At 39.0% G+C, this 23,357-nt stretch overlaps 2 protein-coding genes across 5 annotated transcripts in view; one reads left to right on the plus strand and one right to left on the minus strand.

Annotated features, from left to right (window-relative positions):
• The window catches only part of VTI1A (vesicle transport through interaction with t-SNAREs 1A), a 368,440-nt gene extending 351,682 nt beyond the window's left edge, over window positions 1-16,758 (minus strand). The window contains exons 1-3 of the mRNA XM_003787164.3: window positions 16,286-16,758; window positions 5,346-5,404; window positions 1,529-1,639 (exon numbers count right to left, since the gene is read on the minus strand). Of these exons, the coding sequence (XP_003787212.1) occupies window positions 1,529-1,639; window positions 5,346-5,404; window positions 16,286-16,379 (264 nt within the window). The 5' untranslated portion in view covers window positions 16,380-16,758. The remainder of the gene's footprint in view (window positions 1-1,528; window positions 1,640-5,345; window positions 5,405-16,285) is intronic.
• A 55-nt stretch (window positions 16,759-16,813) lies between these two features.
• Window positions 16,814-23,357, plus strand: part of ZDHHC6 (zinc finger DHHC-type containing 6) — an 18,422-nt gene continuing 11,878 nt past the window's right edge. The window contains exons 1-4 of one of the 4 annotated variants that reach the window (XM_023511797.1): window positions 16,814-17,005; window positions 18,022-18,602; window positions 19,496-19,587; window positions 22,417-22,576. In XM_023511797.1, the coding sequence (XP_023367565.1) occupies window positions 18,336-18,602; window positions 19,496-19,587; window positions 22,417-22,576 (519 nt within the window). In that variant the 5' untranslated portion in view covers window positions 16,814-17,005; window positions 18,022-18,335. The other 3 variants (XM_012803642.2, XM_023511799.1, XM_023511798.1) reach the window with 3 other exon arrangements.

Consider the following 23,357-nt stretch of genomic DNA (forward strand, 5'->3'; position numbering starts at 1 on the left):
AATGTGGTACATCACCCAACATAAAATGTACCATCTTAACCATTTCTAAGTGTGCAGTTCAGTCGTGTTAAATGTATTCTCGTTGTTGAGCAACCCATCTCCAGAACTTTTTCATCTTACAAAGTTGAAATTCTGTGCCCATGAAACAACCCCCCATTTCCCTCTCCCCCAGTCCCTGGCAACCCCCATTCTCCTTTCTGTTTCTATGAACTTGACTGCTCTTGATATCTCATGTAAGTGGATTAGGCAGCATTAGCTTTTTTGTGACTGATGGATTTCACACACCATAATGTCCTGCTGTAGCATGCATCCAAATTGTCTTCCTTTTTAAGGCTGAATAATATTTCATTGTGTGTAAATACAACATTTTCTTTATATATTTTTCCATCAGTGGACGCTGAGGTTGTTTCCACCTTTTTTGGCTATTGTGAAAATAATGCTATGAACAGGGATGTGCAAATCTCTCTTCAAGAGTCTGCTTTAAATTCTTTGGGATATATAACCTGAAGGAGAACTGCTCAGATGTATTGTTTTTTCTACTCTTACTAATTTCTAATAACTAAAAAAATTAACATAATGCCTTTAAGTTTACATTCTTAAATTTGCTAAGAAGTGAGCAGAACTGAAAGCTAAATGCATAAGAAAGCTACAAATGCCCACAGACAATCAGTATAAAGGACCCCGTATAAATTGGTAACGGAAAGTATTTCTTTTTATCCTTTTCAGGGGAGGGTATAATAGATCCTTTTAAGACTCTACGGAAATCTATAGAGTTTATCTAAGGAGAAGTGCACACAGAAACATCTCCAAAAATACAGATTGTACTTCTAGGAGATTTGAGCCCATGAGTCCAGAGGCTGCAAACGTAAAGGCTGCATCTTAAAGGCTGAAAACCCTGTAAGGCCAGACACTGGGTTTCAAAATTCTAATAAATTCCAAATACCCATAAATACTATTTAGATTTGAAGGACCACATGATTTGAATCTATTTGAATGATGAATCCAATGTACCTTAATTTCTATTATTAGCTATTTCTGTAACTATTTCTTATATCCCTATTCATAAACGAGAAAGCTGTTGCTTATCTTTTTTTTACATGAGCCCCTAAGACTGTGCATTTAGTGTTGACTGAGGTATGAGGAGGAAACAATAAAAATGGTAAGTGAAAATTCAGTTTACGGCTGGGCGCAGTCACTCAATCTATAATCCCAGCACTCTAAGAGGCTGAGGTGGGAGGATCACTTGAATTCAGGAGTTAGAGACCAGCTTGAGCAAGAACAAGACCCTGTCTCTACTAAAAATAGAAAAATCAGCCAGGCATTGTGGTGGGTCCCTAAAGTCCCAGCTATGCAGGAGGCTCAGGCAGGAGGACAGCTTGAACATAGGACTTTGTGGTTGCTGTGAGCTAGGCTAAGGCCATGGCACTCTAGCCTGGGCAACAGAATGAGATGCTATCTCAAAAAAGAAAAGGAAAGAAAGTTCAGTTTAAAAATCAGTCAATATGACAACAGCTGAAATTTGACTCACAAAATCTGTTTCCAGTTTTCCCATTTCTTGCTTGTAGCTTCTCATTCTGTTGCTGTACATTCCTCGACTTTGGGGTGGTATCTCTCGGACCTCCAGATCCATCTGTTCAAGCTAGAAGGCAGAGAAAAATGTGATTTAAACCATATGCTTCTTCTTTATTTGACCAAATGCTCACAGCTGAGAGGACTGAATCCCAGTTCTTCATTTTATAGCTGAGGAACCAGACTCGGGGTGCTAAATATACCAGTTGAGGAATCACACTCACGGTGCTGAGTGACTGAATTACACTGGAACTGCTTTGGGGCCTAATTTTTGTTCAGCTCAGTAGTTGCTTGACTACCTGCACAGTGTGCCCAAGTGCTTACTTTGTCAAGAATTTCTTTTAAAACATATGCATTAATCCAAACATTCTCAATAATTTTGATTTCGATATCCTTGGGACAGCCTATCACTCGCTACAATCTGGTCTGGTCTTCTGACCATGAATCTCTAGAACTGTGAAGAGATCAATCCAGCCATTATTTTCTGTGGTTAGTCTATGAAACATCAGCCCAGCCTGGGTCATTTGGCTACATTTCTTCTGGAAAGCATTTTCTAATTAGGAAAATCACACACCAACCAGCACGTGATCTCAACTTCCAGCCTAACTCCTGATACTTTACAATTACATTAATATAAAATTCAATGGATATAGTAATACGCTAAATTACACATAATCACTAAAATCAGAGTAAGACACTTTTTTTTTAACAAGCTGACATCATGTAACACTTTGGTTACAACACTGAGAGTTTAATGGGTAGCAATGCAGAAATAAATATCTCATGATTCAGAACACAGGCTGGAGTGAGACTCCTATCTTCACCTTACAGGCTCTTCTACTTACTAGCCATGGGATCTTGAATAGGTTTCGTAACACCTCTATGCTTTATTTTTCTCATTCTAAAATTGTATCTCCTTCCAAATGCAGCTGTGAAGATTAAACGTGGTAATTCCTGTAATGTGCTTAGCACAGTATCTCTTACTTGGTAATCACTAGATTAATGTTAATTATAGTAGCGATGATTACTAACGAGGAAGAAGAAATACAGCAAGCACTACACAAAGTACCAGAAGTAGCTACTTGTATTTAGCATTAAAAAATAAAAACCGGGCAGTGCCTGTGGCTCAAAGGAGTAAGGCGCTGGCCCCATATGCTGGAGGTGGCAGGTTCAAACCCAGTCCTAGCTAAAAACTGGAAAAAAAATTAAAAAATAAAATAAATAAATAAATAAAAACCACTAACAATAACTAATTGGCCCAGGCCATGTTTGACAAAATCACATGCAAAAATTTTGTCATAGGTTTTACCTTTTAGAGCAGTCTAATAAATTATTTTCATGAGTAGCATAGGCTTATCACCAATAAAACTCTTATTGGATAAGAATAGAGTAACAGAGACTTAATAACTATAGTAGAATATTGATAAACCAGACCATCACGTTGTAATTAATGGGCCTCAGGTTTTACAAGAAAAGAGATAAGCCTTGATTTAAATAGTGATCATTTAAATTATTGATAGTTCTCAACATAAATGTGATGTGCCCACAAATTAAATCATTACTTAGCAATGTAATTATTTAAAGCACTTCTCTAAAATCAAGTACTTTGCTCTACCAAGGTGAACAGGATCATCTAGAAAAATAACTGCAGAAGTTCACGTATGTAAATCACGAGAGTTGTCTGGGTAATCCTGCAATCCCAGTACTTTGGGAGGCCAAGGTGGGAAGATCACTTCGGCCCAGGAGTTGCAGGTTTCAGAGAGCTGTGATCACGCCACGGCACTCCAGCCTGGGTGACCGAGCAAGGCCCTGTCTCTTAAAAAAAAAGAAGAAAAATCTGAGACTTAAGAACATTTTTTTCTGTTTAAGGCATTCTACATGGACACAAAACTAAATTAAATGTAGGTAAGAAAGAAAAAGGAAACATACAACAAGCACTTAAAATGAAACCAGGAATAAAGTCAATACGTACTTGTTCTGTGTTGTCAGGACACTTATGTGGCCAACAGAGATGGAAGACAAAATAACTACAAGATGCACAGTCTCCAAGAGATTAACAGAAACCAACTGTTAGGCAGAAACAAAACTAATCCTAATAGTCAAATTAAAAAAATAGGTTTTCTCCCAGGGCCCTCATCAAAAGGATGGTATATAATATAACACACAGTGTCTTTAACAATGATGTCGTTAGAATAAAATAAATCAGCTTTCTGATCATTTTAAACAAATGGAAACACCTATCTTAGAAGAAATTTTTTACGTTAGTAAATAACTACAGATGACTATAAATTCCATGAAAGAGCTGTTTTATGTTCTTTTTACAGTAAAACAGGAGACAAACTTTCTAACACCATCACAGAACACCTCCAGAAGTAAAGAGCCAAAAACCAAAACAGATTTTGACTGCCAAAAAAGCTGTCGAGAATCAGCCACTAAACAAGAAGTCAATTCGAGATCCAAAGAACTGACCAGTTGTACTGTTTATGATTATCCCGCCACCCAGGTAGAAGAAGGGCTCTGGGCGGCCACACTGGTATGTCAAAATCAGTTCTGGCTGGGCATGAGGCTCAAGCCTGTATTCATAGCACTTTGGGATGCTGGGGCTGGAGGATCCGTTGAGCTCAGGAGTTCAAGACCAGCCTGAATAAGAGCAAGACAGGGTCTCTACTGAAAATAGAAAAAAACAGTGGTTGTGGTGGCACATACCTGCAGCCCCAGCTACTTGGGAGACTGAAGGAGGAGGATTGCTTGAGCCCAACAGTTTGAGGTTGCTATGAGCTAGGCTGATGCCACTCTAGCAGGCACAACAGAGTGAGTGAGACTCTGTCTCATAAATAAATAAACAGGTCAATCTTTTCAAGTATTTGCTAGATTTAGCAAATTTAGCAAATTTCAAGTATTTGCTACAATACTCCTGGTGTCAGTAACCAGTCTTTTGTCTCTGACCCCAGGAGTATTGTGTTTTCTACAAGCACCCATGAAACTATGGCAAGATCACTTGCTGGCTTGTGTAGGGGAAAATCTCAGGCCCTGTATAGTTTCTAACAAAAATACTTGTTTCATAGGATAATTGAGATTATTAGTTTGGGGGTTTTGGGGTTTTTTTTTTTTTTTTTTTCAGTTCTTGGCTGGGGCTGGGTTTGAACCCGCCACCTCCGGCATATGGGGCCAGTGCCCTACCCCTTTGAGCCATAGGTGCCGCCCTTGTTTTGTTTTTTTGAGACAGAGTCTCACTTTGTCACCCTCGGTAGAGTGCTGTGGCATCAAAGCTCATAGCAACCTCAAACTCTTAGGCTCAAGCAATATTCTTGCCTCAGCCTCCCAAGTAGCTACGACTACAGGTGCCCATCACAATGCTCAGCTATTTTTAGAGATGCAGGTCTCACTCTGGCTCAGGCTGGTCTCAAACTCATGAGCTCAGGCGATCCACTCACCTCGGTCTCCCAGAGTGCTGGGATTACAGGCGAGAATATTAAATATTATAAAGCAAGTAATATGCTTAACCCAGTGTCTGATACCAAGTATGCCTTTATCCAGGATTTACAGTTATTACAAAAGAATAAAAATTAAAAGTGACATTTAATGAATCACCTTTATTAAAAATAAAATCCCAAGAAGCTATTAAATTCTCAGTTTAAAGACTGCTATATCCTGAATTATAAAATGCCAATCAGTGATGCTTCACATTTCCACAATGTATAAAATAAGCTGGAGGGAGGCATTAGCTTGGGTGGCTCTGGCTGTGTGTTAAAATACATTCCTAAGTCTGCACATACCAGTTCTTTGGCTTCATCAAGCTGTTTCTCCACATTTGCAACCATCTGTTTCTTCTCATCTGAAACAAATGAAAACATCAACAAATTGCTAGGATACAGGATACAGATAAATTGAATACTTCCTTTTAATATATTCCTTTTAATTATTTAATTTCTTATTCCTTCCTATTTAATATATTCCTTTGTCCTTTCTGGACAATCAGTTTAGAGCAACGGTTCTTAACCTGTGGGTCATGACCCCTTTCGAATGACCCTTTCACAGGGGTCACCTAAAACCATCCTGCATATCAGATATTTATATTATGAATCAACAGTAGCAAAATTACAGTTATGAAATAGCAATGAAAATCATTTTATGGCTGGGGGTCAACACAATATAAAATTAAAGGAACTGTATTAAAGGGTTGTGGCATTAGGAAGATTGAGAACCACTGGATGAGGGAATATAAGGCAAGAGCCATCGTTCTTTGGTCGGTTAGAAACAACTTTAAGCCCCTGATTCTAGGATATCTGGGAATGTATAATCCTATAAAGCACCCAATTATTAAGATATGCCACACATTTTCAGAGAGACTAAAAATTATTTTGTTCCTTAGAAGAACTATGTCATGGCAGGTGATTTAGTGGTGGCTTGGTTGTAACTCTAATAGGAATAACTGATTTATTCATGCAATTTTAAAATCAAATACAAAAACACGTCCTAAAACTAGGCAAGAATTTATAATCCTTTAAAAAGTTGTATTTTGTAAGAATCAAGCGTAATGGAAGAAATATTTGAAGTCAAGACTACTGATTTCAAGCCCACTATCTGATTGGTTATGGGATCCTGGGCAAGAAATATTTCTTTCTGAGACTGAATTTATACTCTCTTTAAAATAGAAATAAAAAATATCCTCTGGATTATTTTTAACTCAAATAAGCTCGAGGAAAGGGAAATTACTTTTAAATTGTAAAGCGCTAAGCCTGTATGTGGTTTATTTAAACTCTATCAGAATCAAGTTACAACCCAACTGTGATCCCCTTTCTCCAGGAGAATATGTCCTTGCAGATAATTTCAAAAGCCATTCCCATACCCACACTTCAAATCAATCATCAGCTTATTAACTGATCAAATTTACTGAACATTTATAGTTTTGTCTGCCTAGTACCCTTTTCTTCTCAAGCAAAAGCCCCCCTTCTTCTGAAACCCTTCCTCCTCAACAAGCAGGGTGATGGAAAATGCTCTCTCCTTATATGGCCCTGCTTCTTTGGTCACAGTGACTTGGCAAATGATGGGCAGCTCATCCTAGCTGGAACTATGCTTGGTATAGAGTGACCAGACATCTCGCTTTTGGCAGGACAGTCCCGCTTTTCAACAATTGTCCCACGTCCCATGGTGTCTTAAAAAAGTCCCAATTTTTGGAAAGAATGCACGAACAGGAGGGAGAACAGGAAGGGAATATACGGTTTTTGGCTGCCATGTGGCTATTTCACCAGGATATGAGTTTTATAATATTTTTGTTAATTTTATAATGTTAAACTGTAATAATAACAAATAATTGTTGAGAAGTGATTATCGAGAACTGCTTATCAAAGTTTGCATTGTTGTCAGGCCCTGCCCTGCCCCCCAGCCATGTTGTCCCACTTTACCAGTGTTAAAATCTGGTTACCCTAGCTTAGTAGCTCAATCCATCTGGCCCCAGTGGTCTGAGGGAGTATGGGGTGAGACAGGGATATGACCTAAGGAGACCAATGAAAGTTCCAGAGCAAGAGGAAAGTCTTTTACTCTCTCCTGGTGATGAGAACATGAGCCTAGAAGCTGTTGGCATCCATTGGTCTAGCTCCAAAAAGAAAGCAAGTTTGTAATAGTTGAAAATGAAGACTGTAAAAACAACAGCAGCAGCAACAACAAAAAAGCTGGCTGGGCATGGTGGCTCACACCTGGAATACGAGCAGTTTGGGAAGCTGAGGCAGGAGGATCACTAGAGCCCAGGAGTTTGAGACCAGCCTGGGCAACATAGCAAGACTCTGTCTTTACCAAATAATAATAATACAAGAAAGGTGAGAGATAGAAAAATTCACTTAGTTCTTCATTCTAAATGAGTGAAATAGCTTAAGAAAAATTGACTTTATCAGTGTAACCAAAACATTTGTACCCTCATAATATTCTGCATGAAAAAAACTTTTAAAAAATTGACTTTATCATAGTTTGGTTTCCTGACCCCCCACATTTATTTTTCTTTATTTAAAGCAGGGTTTATGTCACAGAGAACAGACTGACTAACAGAACAGACTGGAAAAGTCATGAGGCTTGAAATGTGTACAACGCTTAACTAGTTGACCAGTCCGTTAGAAGACAGTCAATGCTAAGAGGGGATTTTTAGTAGACATTATTATTTTACTAGAATAATAATTAGATTGTGCAGATCCCACCCCATCCCTTTGTTACTTTCAAATGGAGGGGTGGGGCTGGATAGCTGTCACATAACTTGTTGTGTATATTTCCAAAAATTTCTCACTAAGAAAAATATACATTTGGAATTAGAATTCAGTTTACTTTTCCTTCCTTGGAAAGGCTAAGTCTATATTTGGCCAAATTTGTGTGATAGAGCAAAATAAAAATAAGAGAAGCCCACTTTGGATCTATGGTGAGACTGTGTATTTACTGGCAAAAGCAATATCTGTTTTCTTCCATGTATTTGGTCATTAGCAAAGTCCAGCCATGGACCCCCAGGATTAATATGCATCAATTATTCTCATTAACATAATAGAAGGCCGCCTCCCTTGACTTGTGCTGCCCTTTGCAAATATCCCTCTCCTTTCGTCTACAGCCAGTTTTCTGGAAAGCAAGGGTCGGCTGTGTTTCCCTTCCTCATCTCCCACCCACTCCCTGTGAGCCGGCTCCTGCTTCCACCATTCCTCCTAAACTACTCTCCCTAAGATTAATAACAGCCCTTTCTTTGACGGAACTAGTAGACATTCTTTGGTCCTATTTTTATTTGATCTTGTGGCTTCTGACACTTTGTTCCCCCCATCCTGTAACTTTCTCCTTGCCCGGCTTCTATGATGCACCGACTGTGTGATTCTCCTAAATGGTCATCTGTTTCCGTGTTCTCTGCTGGGCACTGCATTTCTCAGCCCTGATTTTAACTGTTGGTGTTCCTCAGAGCTCAGTCTTTGCTTTTCCTCTTTTATGACTATTCTCTATGTCCCTGGACAATTTCATCCATTTTTAAACTATCATATTATGTATTTATAATCTTAGATCTTTATCTCTAATCCTGTTACGTTTCTAGGACCTTTCATCCCAATGCTTAGGCCCATCTCTACCAGGAGCACCTGCCAAATCCCCATTCAAAACACTCTTCAGAAAGCACTGCTCCTTTGAAACCTCCCCTAACCCAACAGGAGTTAATCACTTCCTCTTACATAAAACACCTATAACTCTTTACATAACCCTAATGATTTCTCTCTTATATGAACATATCTGAATAACCTTTCTACTTGGGGGTTCTGGGAAGACAGGAGTGATGTCTTCATCATCTTTATGGTCCTAAGCCAGCACTGAGCATATGTGTAGTTTTTTTAAAAAAGATTGTAAATTAAATAAAAAAATGTGGGGCAATATAATCATTTCCAAAAGAAGCTATGATACTATAACCACTTTGGTTTCCCTATCTCCACGCTCCTCCTCCCCCATTTACTCTTCCCAAAATTTAGCTTCTATTAGATCAGCTGAGCCTAACAGTCAAGACTCTCCACATTCCAGACACAAGCAGTCTTCCCAACTCTATTTCCAACTACACGTTTGCCAGTATGTACTCTGCAGACTAACCACATAGACTGCATTCCTACCCAAACAAATCTCATTTTTTCTTCTCGTTTATAAACCTTTGTTAAGCTGCCATTTAGGGTTCTTTGGTTGAATATAATAGAAGTAATTCTGGCTAATGCAAGCCCCCCAAAAGATGTTAAAATAAGGTGAGGTGACTCACAGAGCCAAAGGGAAAAAGCTGAGCCATCTAGCTGGGGAAGGGCAGTATTGGGAGCGGGCGGGGGAAGGAAAGGAGCAGGAACTCTCGGAGGAACAACCTCTACTAACAGAGCCTCGGGCAGCTCTAACTATTTTCTCTCCTTGGTTTACTCTGATCAAAATTCAAATTCCTGACAAAAATTCTACAAATATCCTTTCTTGGGTAACACCTTCTGACCTGGAGATGGTAGGGCTGCTTGTCAGTTCCACCAAGACTGAAGTAACGGAATTTAGTTGCTGCCTCAGTGGGAAATTGAGGTGCTGTTGTCTGAAGATACACTGGAGGATTCTGGGTAACAGATCTCCACTGTTTACCCACTTATGGCAAACTTTTAGATGTGGCGATACTGTTTTTCCCCATTTCTTTCTGTCCAAACCCCACCTATCTGTCCAGGAGAACTCCTGAGACTCAGACTCATTACCTCTGAATTACTCTTTGCTCTACTGGAGGGGGCCTCACAATCACCAGAAATTAGGTTCTAGAATCTCATCTTCAGTCTCATGTCCAGCTCCTTGAAGGCAGAGACTACTCTTGACACATCTGTGTCCCACCTCCATACATAGCCTGGAGAGCTACACAAGGCAGGGGTCACTGAGTGCTCACTGAATGAATTAATCAGTCTTGGCATTCACCAAAATATTTGTTATTTACAGAGAAACAGAGTAACAGAAAAACTGTTATCAGTGAGAATTGGGGCAAATCTCCCTGCTTGAAATGACAAGTTTCCCTTTATGAAAAAAATACTTTAAACTGGGACTGAGTTGGAATAATACAAGCAGATACTTTTTTTCATAAAATCCATTTCATTATGGTGCTGACAAAAATAACAGTGGAATGGAGACAACTTTTGATGGGCTCTTCACAGGACCCATCTTCATATTTTTAATAAAAGAATTTAAAAAGTGATGATGGCAGGGGGAGCATAAAGAAGGAAGGAATGAAAGAAAGTAGGGAAAAAGGGAGAATTAGGTTACCTTCCAAATACTTTCCAACATGAAGTTTTGGTAACCTGGCAGCATTCCCCTGCAATTCCCAAGACAGTTTCATTCTGCCCAGCCAAAGACATCCCCTTTACCAATGCCATGTCCCTCAGATGCACACTTTGGTAACCAACTGCTCTCATTACTCTGTGTGTTGCTCCATCTTTAACATCATCATAGTCAATCCTTAAAACAGTGCTTTTGGAGGTACTGTTATTATCCCATTTTCAGGCCAGTAAATAAATTCAGATGGATTAAATCATTTCTCCAAAGTTCAACAGCTAATAAATGACAGAATTGGAATTCCAATGGGGTCTGTTTTCCTGAACAGTGCTTTTAACTTCTATATTTACTCCCTAAAATGCACTAGATAAACCAACCCCCAACTGGTTTGGGGCACATAGGTTTGGTAAGTGCTGACATATACATGAGTCTTAGCATAGTATGATCTCTTCTTGCCTACTTAGTATTTACAAAAGTGCTTTGTGCTGACATACACACAAATCTCTGCACAGTATGATTCTTTCTTAGTATCTACTGAAGGGTTTACTCAGCACTGAACACTCCCAATAAAGACCAGGGGAAGTGTCAGGGTGTACCCAAATTCAGTTGCAAGTGCTTGTCACTGTGCAATGTAGGTATTTTAAAGTAAAACTAGCTGTAAAAACTATGTTATCCCAAGAGGCATGGAGCGAAACCATGAACAGAAGAACAGAGAATTGTAGAAGGGTGTACAAAGGTTAATGTCAAAACAAAGTCATTCTAGAATGATCCAAGTGATAATGGGGTAGAGCTGGGGATATCTGAATGAACTCATGTTTAACTTACTACATAAAAATTATGAGGAAAACATGGAGCAAATCCCAACTGAGGGAATATTCTTGAAAATATCTGACCCATGTGCTTCTAAACTGTAAGGTGATTATTTAAAAAAAAAAAAGGCAGTCTGAGAAGCAGTCACGGTGAAGAAGAGCCTGAGGAGCCACAACTACTAAATGTCTGGAGTATCCTGGTTTGAATCCTGGAATAGTAAAAGGGCAAAGGGCATTAGGTTTAAAAAAAATTAATTAAAAGAAAACAAGGAAATCTGAGCGAGCATGATAATAATAACAATGTATCAACTCACTAGCTGCAACAAATGTATCACACTGATGTAAGATGATACTAGCAGGGGAAACGAAGACGGGGGTACTTGGGCAATCTTTGTGATTTTTCTGAAGTTCAGACTGTTCCAAAATTAAAAAAAAATTATAAAAAAAAATGAAGCCATTACTTAGGTTGACTAAGTTGTTGAAGGGTGATAGGTCCCTTCCACAATGTATATACACATACATACAATACACAGGTAAGTACACAAATCTGTAAATATATACACCTATGTTTATATGTGTGCATATCATTCAAAGGTGAATAAAACTTCACAAATGCTCACATTTTTAATGAGACACAACTGGGCTAATGAGCTGTAACACCTGAAGGCTATTTTCCCATATGCGCAACTGAAAAAGTTGGACCTTACCCAGCAACTCAAGAAGCTGATTATGAGGTAGTGATGGGGCAAGTTGTGGTGGCAGTGAGCTCCGCAGTTGGGACTGGCTGGCATCATATCTTCAACTACTGCTCCCCAGAGCAATAGAGCATTAATATGATTCAAGACACATCAGTAATTTAAAATCTTCTAGTAGCCACATTTTAAAAAATAACAAGTGAAACTAACAGTATTAGTTTTAATGTTTTTAGTTTTAATAATATTTAACCCAATATTTCTAAAACTTCACCATTTCTCAATGGCAATAGCCACATTTCAAGTGCTCACGAGCTATCTGTAGACAGTACAGCTCTAGAACCATTGTATTAAGCAAACCATGGTATGCATAAATGAAAGTAGAGTCTTCTGAATTCTTTCATTACAACCACCTTGCAAAGGAATGAAAGAATCAGAGAACAATGTTTATGAAGTCACCCGTATATGGCTAAGTCTAGATGGTCTACAGCAGTGATTTTCAACCAGTGTGCCATGGCATGCTGGTATGCCCTGAGAGGATCTTAGATGTGCCATGAAAACTTTTAAAGATCATTAATTAAATTATTTTTGAAAGAAGTTCAAAGGATAGTAAGTATATTCTTTTTGTTTAAACTCTTTTTTCAATCAACATAATTTAAGTGTGCCTCAGAAGTTTAGCTATAAGTTCAAGTGTGCCATAAGATAAAAAAGATTGAAAAACACTGGAGAGACAATCGTCCTGGGTTTGGCACAGCTAATCTACCAGACTTGAACACTCCCTTCCAGAAAGGACGCCCACCTTGTCCCACACCACTTTCACTTCTCTCCTCTCATTTCCTCCTTGATATCCTTAGTTTAAAGCCCAGTTCCAATTTCAAATCCAAAAATTCTTGATGCTCTCCTCCTGTGAAATATAAGTATTCATCAAGAGAAATTTACCTAACTCTAGGCACAGAAAGAAAACAAGAATTGAAATCCAAGGATTCTTTAAGAATTCAATTTATGGCCTGGCGTGGTGGCTCACACCTATAATCCTAGCACTTTGGGAGGTGCTAGGTGGGAGGATTCCTTGAGCTCAGGAGTTCAAGACCAGCCTGCACAAGAGACAGACCCCATCTCTACTAAAAATAGCAACATTAGCTGGCCACTGTGCCCTGCACCTGTAGTCTCAGCTACTCAGGAGGCTGAGGCAGGAGGATCGTTGGAACTCAGGAGCTTAAGGTTGCTGTGAGCTAGGTTGAGGCCACTAGTACTCTAGTGTGGGGCAACAGAATGAAACTGTCTAAAAATAAAACAAAAGAATTCAATTAATATGACAAAGTCTGAAGAGCTCGGTCCTGGATAATCCTATCAGCTGTCTTTTTCTGCAGCAGCAATGTCACTAATGGCTAGTTTATCATACACTTTCTCTGTGTAAGAACTGTGCCAGCTTGTTACATGTTTTATTTCATTTGATGTTGACAACATTGTAAGGTGGGAATTCTTACTCTCACTCTATAGATGGAGGATGCAGATCTACAGAAGCCAAGCAATTTGCCCAAGATTACACATCTAGTAAATAGCAGAACTGGGATTCTAGACAAATCTGGTATCATGTTTGAGGCTGAACTGCTTTGCTGTAATACTTTCTTGGTACCTTTCCGGCTATAGCCACAAAGTGATGGGATTCACAACAGGCCATTTATCTCTCTGTGAATTGTGAGATAAGCAACTAATTGCAATAAAACTCACTTAGAGATCCTTCAGGATGACATAACAGAACCTCTGCACCAGTGGAAAACATCCCTCACTCAGAATTCACTCCCATCACCACAGGAAAAGGAATTTCACATAGGAGTATTTAGTTGTGTTTTCTACTCATCCATCTTCCTGACTTTGCCACAGAACAATAATAATTAAAAATCATTTTTCAAATATAGTGCCCTGAGAGTAGTAAAGGGACTCATCCATCTCAACAGTCCAATTACTAAAATATCACTAGTTAAAATTCAACACTTTAGGAGCAAAATCTTTTTATTGTTAAAACATATAACAGAGGAATCAAATTTCTTTCTTAAAACAAAGTTGTAAAATGTTCAATCGTTTCTATTCTCTTTGGAAATAACACTTAAATATGCTAAACATGCATAGCAGAGAGTAAAATTCATTTCACTAGATCTACTCACTCTATTTCAATTTCAATAAGTTAATTTATTCAGGAATAAACTGCTTTGGCTGGAAAGTTTGCCAGTTTTTAACCTTCTTAAGTAAATTATAACTTATCTCCTCTGGCTCAATGTTAGCTGAACTGTAACCACTAATGGTGCTCAGAGAGAGACATTATAATTACTTTTAATCATACTATTTTTGCTATGGTTGTACATATTCATTTCTGTTAGTCCACAGACATTTATCTGAAATTCATAACTACATGGACACATTTTTTCATCTTTTTCAATTTATCAATTAGAAATAGATTATAAAGAGAGCATCATTATTAAGAGGGAGGCCATTGCATTTTTAAGAGTTACAACTATTTATTTAATTATTCAAATCAGGAAGCATTTATCCAGTGCCAGCAATGAAGTCTCCTTTCAATTGTAGTACAGATGCTGTGTTTGGGCCTTATATTATACCACAGGTAAGGAGAAGCATGGCTTTATTTTTAGGTTCTTAATTCAAAGGTCTTCTTCTATGTGTTAAGAATTGTTATATTAAAACAAAGTTAAGAAAAACTCAATTATAACAAAATCTATTTTCTTGGAAACAGTTTTTACAACTTTGCAACTGGGATGGCTTTGTTACTCTGTAAAACGGTTGCCAATACAAAAACTATTAGCCCAAAGAAAAGTTTCTCCTGCTAAAACAATTGAAATTATAAATCAGCAAAAAATCCAACTGAAACCACAGTCCTGATAATCTAAGCCTCTGGGACTCAATTCAATGGAATTAGTTTCCCACAACAATGACAATAAAAATCAAGATGATCTTGGGCAGTGGAGACAAGAAGAACTGAAGAGGTGAGGTGATGTATCATGAAGTGATGAGGCCACTGGCCACTTTCGCCACAAAAATCTCTGAGGCAGCAGAGCTTGATGGTACATGCTACCTGGGTTCTCTCCTCTTGTTCCCTTACTTGGACTCATAAACCTCTTTAAGACATCATCCACCTCCTCCAGAACTAACTGGGACTTCGGGAGATGAGTGGGGTGTAAGTTCAGAGATCCTGGCTTCAAGCAAATATCCCTAATAACAGAAAATAGGTGAGGGGAAGAAAAACAAAGAAATAAAGGAAGAAAATTATTATAATCACTTAACTTGGGGGGGGGGAGGGGAAGTAAGGGAAAGGGAAAGAGGAATGACAACTTAGGTCCAGGAAAAATTATTGCTGGCATTAATGACTTGATTGACAAGTTGGGAAACTGAGGTTGCTCACCAGTCTACAGATCAATGAGCATCCCCTTTACACCCCAGAGCTAAGGTAGGGCCAAGTCTAGCAGACAGAGGATGGTTCAATTTCCCTAACTAACCAAAAAATAAAAATCTTATCTGTAACTAACTACTCAGATAAATCTGTACTTAGAGAAAGATAAATCCTGAAACATGGTAAAACAAAATCACAAAACATCGTATTTATAATCATGTACTGATTGACTTCGCCATTTTTTTGAGCCCCTAGCAAGCAAATGCCAAAGAAAAAAGACACAGCGCCTACCTTCACATTGTTGACTGACAGGCTATCTAGCATGGAAAATAAGACTTACTAAAACACAAAAACAAAATCAAAAGCACTTTCAAATGGGATATGTAAAATTTTATATACGAGTAATTATTCTTTACCAAGTTTTACATAAAATTTAAAAAATTGTGTTATAAATTCCCAAGAAGAAAAGAGAAACAACAAATACGGGTGGGAGTGTGAAAAATACTAATAATAACAGCAGGTAACACACAAGAAAGCGCTTTACGTATATCATTTAATCTCCACAACCACCCTGTGAGAGAGTACAATTTCCTCATTTACCAACTAGGAAAGCTGAGAGAGATTAAGACACTTGCTTAAGAAGCAAAGTTACGATTTGAGCCCAGGCACCCTGGCTCTTAACTCTATTTTGCTGCACATAATAATAACATTATTACTAATACTACAAAGTTGTTGCATACTGCAGATTCATTATCTTGTAAAACTAAGATTCAGAGAAACATCCTCAAGGTTATACAAGCTACAAGGAGGTAGAATTAGGGCTCAAACCCAGATGGCTCAAATTCCGAAGTCTTTTGACTGCACCCCACAACCCAACTTGCACTCTTTACGCTCAACCAAGTCAAGCCTCATCTCTCCCTGTCAACACCACCCACTCCTGCCTCGCGCCTCAGAGACACAACTCGCCCCAGCGGCGTTCCACAGCCCCCAGCCTCCCGGATCTCCCGACCACTCTCGCCCAGCAGGGGCAGGGTTCTTACCAGGCGGGAGTCGGGGGACCCTCGCGATCTTGTTGGTGATCTCTGCAGTGAGCACCGCAAAGTCCTGCTCGTAGCCTTCGAAGTCAGACGACATGGTTGCTCCGGAGTGACTGGCCGGGCTGAGAGCCCGGGTCGAGGCAAGGACCCGCGCAAGCGGGCGTGGAGCAGCGTCTTAGGGACCCCGTGAGGTACCCGCGAGAGCAGAGCGGAGAACCGGGGACAGCTCCCAGCCCAGCCGCTTCCTGGTTGTTCGTTGGAATCTCGGTCCTCCGGAAATTTGGCTGAGTGCGCTTTTTATTTTCCGCTCAGACTTCAAGATTTAGACGTTCACTAAGGAAAAACGCCCCAATTCGTGCCCCCTCCAATGCCTCCGAAAATATACGAGTTATCTGGGACCACTGAAGCGTTTTTCCCTCTCATGTGTTCTGGGAAACGGTCCCAGCTCCCCAAGCTCCAGGTCACAGGAGCTTGCTTCCCGAGGAAAGTTTGAGGAGGCGAACCTCCCGGAAGTGGCTGTGACGTAGACGGCGCCCGGGACTGAGCGCTAGAATGTTGGCGAGAGCGCGGGCGGAGAGACGCACAGGTGGTAGCAGGTCCTGGTTCCAGTCTCTTGCATTTGCTTTCTGCTCACCCTGAACTGTGGTTTAAGACGGAGTCATCCCAGGAGGAGAGATTCTATTCCGGGTGAGCCCAGACCGCCCCGGATATGCGATAGCTGAGGTTCGGGCACCGGGGACCAGACTGAGGTGGGAGTCAAGGCAGGGAATGTGACCACGATTTGGGCGGTCTCTGCCCCACCAAAGTGGGCCACAGTCTCCCGAATGTTGAGACCAACCTCGCTTACCAGGATATCCTGTCCCTGAGCGAGGACTTACTTCTAAACGCTCTGCACCATAACACGAGCGGGAAACTGAGGCACAAGGCGGCAGCATCTGTTGCCTGGGAATCTCTATTATCCTTATATCTCAGATCCTCAGTCGGAAATACCCTTCTGCAAATCTTCCCCGCGCTCGCTGTCCTGCCTTCCTCCTCCCTCACTCCCGGAGGCACTTCCTCTTCTTTTTTTCCCCTCAAATCTTATTCGTGTTCATTCTCCTATACTCTTTTGGGTCATTACTTCACGCACACACACCCCTTCCTCCTCCTCTTGCACTCTTTGCCCTTTCTCTTGCTTCTTCACCTTTGCCCCAAATAAACTATCACGCTGACGTTTGCAGGGTCAACTGCAGGCAAATGGCATAGGCTGTGTCTGACTCATACTTGGCTTAACTCAAGACTTATCAGAGATAGCTTAAAACTCCTCAAAGCAAGTTAGAAGACTTGCCTTCTATTCTGGGTTCAGCAATTACATGTGACCTTGGTCTAAATCACTTAGCCTCTCTAAGCCAATTTTTAGTCTGTGAAGAAGGAAGCTGGATTAGGATCAACTCTAAAGCCCTGATTTCCAGCTTTAAAATTCTTTTGTCTTCTCAAACCATTCACAAAGTGTTGGACAGTCAAGCTAGGAACAAAGGATAAAAATAGTTACTGTATTTTGGAATCATATTTCCAGTTTACATGGCATTCAAACCATAATTGTATTTTGGATAAATCAAAAGTATTCTTTTTGACGTTTGACAAAAATGCTTATCCCAAAGTAATTCATTTCTAAAATGCTTTTGTTTAGGTGCTTGTTGGAGTTAACAGACACAGTATATAATAGTTTTTACTGAACTTTCCCGTTTTGTTTTCTTTAGGTTGCGTTTCAAACCAAAATACTGGATTCTCCTACTGGATTCTCTACTTTTGTTAAGAGCTTGGAGTGCTTAACAGTGAAAATGGCATAATCTGGTTAACATTTCACGACTTGAAGGCATGACAATTAAAGAACACACATGGACTTGTGGCTCATGGAAATGTGTGCACAGAAAAAGGAAATCTGTAATTATTTAAAAGTAGGAAGGCATGACAATTAAAGAACACACACGGACTTGTGGCACATGGAAATGTGTGCACAGAAAAAGGAAATCTGTAATTATTTAAAAGTAGGAAGGCATTCTTCCTCTCCAAAATGGGTACATTCTGCTCAGTGATCAAGTTTGAAAATCTCCAAGAATTAAAGAGACTATGTCACTGGGGTCCCATCATAGCCCTTGGTGTTATAGCAATATGTTCTACAATGGCCATGATTGACTCTGTGTTGTGGTACTGGCCCTTACATACAACTGGAGGAAGTGTGAATTTCATTATGTTGATAAATTGGACTGTCATGATTCTTTATAATTACTTCAATGCAATGTTTGTTGGTCCTGGATTTGTCCCTCTGGGATGGAAACCGGTAAGAAAAAGATTCCTTAATATAATGATAATCATATACAGTAAAATCTCCACAGTTCAGAAACTAGTGCACTTGTGCAAATAGCTAAACTATAGAGTGTGATGAGTGCTGTTGAAATTAGAGGAACTGAGCATTTTCAACTGGGGACCTAAGGGGGAAGTGGCAGTTTCTACAGGGGGCAGGGAAAAGAGCATTTCAGGTTGAAAAAATGGTCAAAGCACATAGTCAGAAACAATGGACAGCCTTGTGTTCATTATGACTGGAAAAACAATCATGCAGTGCAGAGAAGGCTGAAAGGAAGGCGGATCATGGAAGATCTTGAATATGTGAGAAGTTGGACCATAGGAAGTTACAGGTTTTTAAGCAGAGCTCTGACATAGAGTTGTATTATAGGAATATTATTGTGATAGTAGACAGTTTGTATTAGAGAGAAATTATAGGAAAGAAAACTTAGGAAGTGATCAAAATGTCCCCTAAGGAAGTGACAGTGATAATATCAAGGAGGGGGCAAATTTTAGAAAGAGTATCAACGCATGGTTGAATTCCCACTCTAAAATACTTGGCAAATTGTCACCAAACTTTTTCTGAACTCCTGCTAAGATTTGGGTAGAGAACCAACTAGTGACATTGGATTTAGGTGAAGACTGGGCAAGAGGAATTTAAAGTGACTTCTGTGTAATTGGGAGAACAGTGCTGCTCTTATCAGAAATTTGTTCCTTAAAAATATTTTGGCTTAAATAAAAGGACTAGAAACTCAGGTAAGATTCCATCCTTCCCTTATCTCCCATTTAAAAAAAAATCATACCATAGGAAGGTATTTATTTATAAAACCTAACTTGTTATTATTTGGGTTCTGGAATCTGATGTATTTTTGTTTCTATTTTGTTGCCAAGGAAAATTCTCAGGATACCGTGTATCTCCAGTATTGTAAAGTCTGCCAAGCATACAAGGCACCACGTTCTCATCACTGTAGAAAATGTAACAGGTACCTGTCTTTCTTGTTGATTGGGGACTCAGTTTGTAATCCTAGTTTTATTCTCTGCAAGGTTGCCACTTTATAAAAACTATTGTCAAAATACTTGTGTTCATAATCACCACTTTACAATAAATTATCAGTTCAGATAATACATTTCATTTTTTTATTAGCTTTTTATTTCAAATTAATATGAGGGTACAAATTTTTAGGTTACGTTGTTCTCACTTCCAGGGCAAAGTTCCCTTTGTAAAAGAGCCCCTCATCCAGGGGGCATGTGATATACCCTCACTGTATGCACATTAGGTGAGATCCCTCCTCATGCCCTCCTTTCTTCTGCCAGTCATCTTCCCCCCTCCCTCTACCTCCATATTAGACTATATTTGTGGTTTATTTTCATATGAGCATGTAAATGTTTATATATTGGTTTCATGTTAGTATGGAGTACATTAGATATTTATTTTTCCATTCTTGTATACTTTACTAAGAAGAATGTATTTCAACTCCATCCAGGAAAATATAAAAGATGTAAAGTCTCCATCTTTTTTAGTGGCTGAATAGAATTCCATGGTGTACATACACCACAGTTAGTTCATCCATTCATGGATTCATGGGCGCTTAGGTTGCTTCCAGGACTTTGCAATTATGAATTCAGTTGCAGTAAACATTCTGGTGCAAATGTCTTTGTGATAAAATAATTTTTGTTTTTCTGGGTAGATACCTACTAATGGGATTGCAGGATCAAATGGAAGGTCTACTTTTAGATCTTTGAGGATTCTCCATACTTCTTTCCAAGAAGGCTGTATTAGTTTGCAATCCCACCAGCAGTGCAGAAGTGTTCCCTTCTCTCTCCATCCACACCAGCATCTGGTATTTTTGACTTTGTGATGTGGACTAATCTTGCTAGGGATAGAGGACATCTTAGAGTGGTTTTGATTTGCATTTCTGCAATGATTAAAGACAATGAGCATTTTTTCAGGTGTTTGTTGGCCATTCGTCTATCATCCTCAGAGAAGTTTCTGTTCACATCTCTTGCTCACTTATATAGGGGGTTGTTTGTACTTTCCTTATTGTTTAATTTGAGTTCTGTGTAGATTCTAGTTATCAGGCCTTTCTCAGATTCATAGCATGCAAAAATCTTCTCCCATTCCAAAGGCTGTCCGTTCGCTTTGTTTGTGATACTCTTTTTAGCTTGATCAAATCCCAGTTATTTATTTTTGGTGTTGCTCCAATTGCTAGTGGGAGGTTTTTCTCATAAAGATTTTTCCCCAGGCCAGTATCCTTTTTTTGCAGTTTTTTTTGGCCAGGGCCAGACTCGAACCTGCCATCCCATGTATATGGGGCCAATGCCCTACTCCTTGAGCCACAGGCGCCACCCCCACACCAATATCTTCAAGTGTTTTCCCTACACTCCCTTCTAGAATCTGTATTGTTTCATATGTTAAATTTAAATCTTTTATCCAATGAGAATTAATTTTTGTCAGTGGTGAGAGGTGTGGGTCCAGTTTCAGATTTCTGCATGTGGCTAACCAGTTCTTCCTGCACCATTAGTTAAATAAGGATTCTTTTCTACAGTGCATGTTTTTGTTAGGCTTATAGACTATCAAATGATGATATGTGTCTGGGTTCATCTCTAGATTCTCTATCCTATTCCATAGATCTGCGTCCCTATTTTTGTGTCATGCTGTTTTGATCACTATGGCCTAGAAATATAGCCTGAAATCTGGCAACATGATGCCTCCAGATTTGTTTTTATTTCTAAGAACCGTATTTGCTATTTGGGATTTTTTTCTGGTTCCATAATGAGTCAAAGTACTATTTTTTCAAGTTCTTTAAAGTATGTATGACATTGGTGCTTTGAGGGGGATTGCTTTAAATCTACAGATTGCTGTGGGTAAATTTCATTCTTTTTTTATAAGTGAAACTATTTCTCTAGAAAATTTTATTTTGCTTCTTGCCCTATAAGAGCAGAGTTATATAAAGTTATACCTTCAGTTTGTTTCATATATCAGGATTAATTGTGTTTATCACTTGTAATCTTGATTAACTTTAAATTTGTTCTGAGTCTAAATTATAAGGAGACCTGCTTCTCACATTACTTAGCGACAAACATTTACACATTATACAAATAGAATAAATGAGTCTGGCTGCCCATTATTACAACTGTTTCAATGTGAAAAACTTATTTAAAAATGTGGAATAAGCTAGAACCTTTAATGAACAGCTGTATCCACTAACTAATAAGAAACTAGAGAAGCTTTGAAGGCAAATCGAGTTTGTTTTGAGGCCAGGACATTTTCTTCTAGTGACAACAAGGAATGGAAGCACAGTTAAGACTTCATTTATTATACTATATCTTTTACTATGGAGTTACCTTGTTTAGCTCAGAGATTTCATAAGGATACTATGAAAACAGGAAGGAAGGAAGTTACAGGTGTTATTAGGGCCCATCTCACCCCAGTAGAGATTTATCAGTGATGTTCGTGAGTCTCTATTATAGTTCACTTTAGTCACTGCCTTTCCGACCTGGAGGAAGACCAGAGAACTGTGCTTTCTTTATAATGACTCTCTAATTTCTCTAAAAAACACAATTATAGTTGACATCTTCTCTTCAGAAGCTACTACAAAGCCTGCCTTCCCTCGTGCTGTTTAGAATTTCAAGAGTCACCGTTCATAATTGTTTAAAAGCTCATAAAGATTTTTCTTTCTGTTCCATGGAGTATAATTTCCCTATGACTCCTGGACATGCTGCTCTCCTATTTGCTTGATCTTTGAAGACCGAAGTTATTTAAAGTAGACTGGATTCTCTGCTTCATGTATTATGTACATTTTTCTTGTTAGATGTGTGATGAAGATGGACCATCACTGTCCTTGGATCAACAACTGTTGTGGTTTCCAAAATCATGCTTCGTTCACACTGTTTCTTCTTTTAGCACCGCTGGGTTGTATCCATGCTGCTTTCATTTTTGTTATGACTATGTACACACAGCTTTATAATCGGGTAAGTAAAAAAATTTATTATAGTATCATTCATACTAGATTAAATGGTCATTATCAAAATTATTTAAGAGTTTCATTTTGGATATGAACTTTCTATGATTTAGGTGGAGAGACAGAACTTTGCTTACTGTTATCTGGGTTCCTTTTTTAAAGAAACATTAAAACAATTTAAAATGAGGAAAGTTTATTTTGTTTTGGATCTTACCTTACATGCTCTAGTGGAAGTTGATAATTATTTTAGTACTGCATATATAGTTTATTAAACTTCAGACTTAATAGTTATGAAAAAATAGTGGAAAAAAGAGCAAAGAGGAAAAAAAAGACAATATTGGTGGTTTCTGTTTTCATCTAATTCATATGGTAACTTGCAGCCTTTGTTTCTGACTCCAGTGCCCAGGAAGGCGGCTGGTGGAACAGATGCACACCCTAAAATATGAATATATTAAACCAGACCCAGTATGGGCAAGTGGTCTTATAACAAAATCCAGGGGTCACAAATTAAACTCCCTAAAGAGCCCTAGAAAGTAAATGAGGAAGATAGGCCTGATGGGACTGTGACAAACTGAAGCGTGCCCACCATTCAGGGAGAGCACATCCCATGTTTGATCAGCCACTTTGTGGTGGTTGGGAATCCTAGCCCAGTGAGGTCTTTTACTTTTTTTTTTTAAGAAAAATCAGAAAATCTGGATTTTTTTTTTTTTTTTTTGAGATGGAGCCTCAAGCTATCCCCCTGGGTAGAGTGCCGTGGCATCACGCTCACAGCAACCTCCAACTCCTGGGCT

The sequence above is a fragment of the Otolemur garnettii genome, unplaced genomic scaffold, assembly GCF_000181295.1.
Source record: "Otolemur garnettii isolate 467f Iridium unplaced genomic scaffold, OtoGar3 scaffold00021, whole genome shotgun sequence".
In the NCBI taxonomy this organism is placed as follows: Eukaryota; Metazoa; Chordata; class Mammalia; order Primates; family Galagidae; genus Otolemur; species Otolemur garnettii.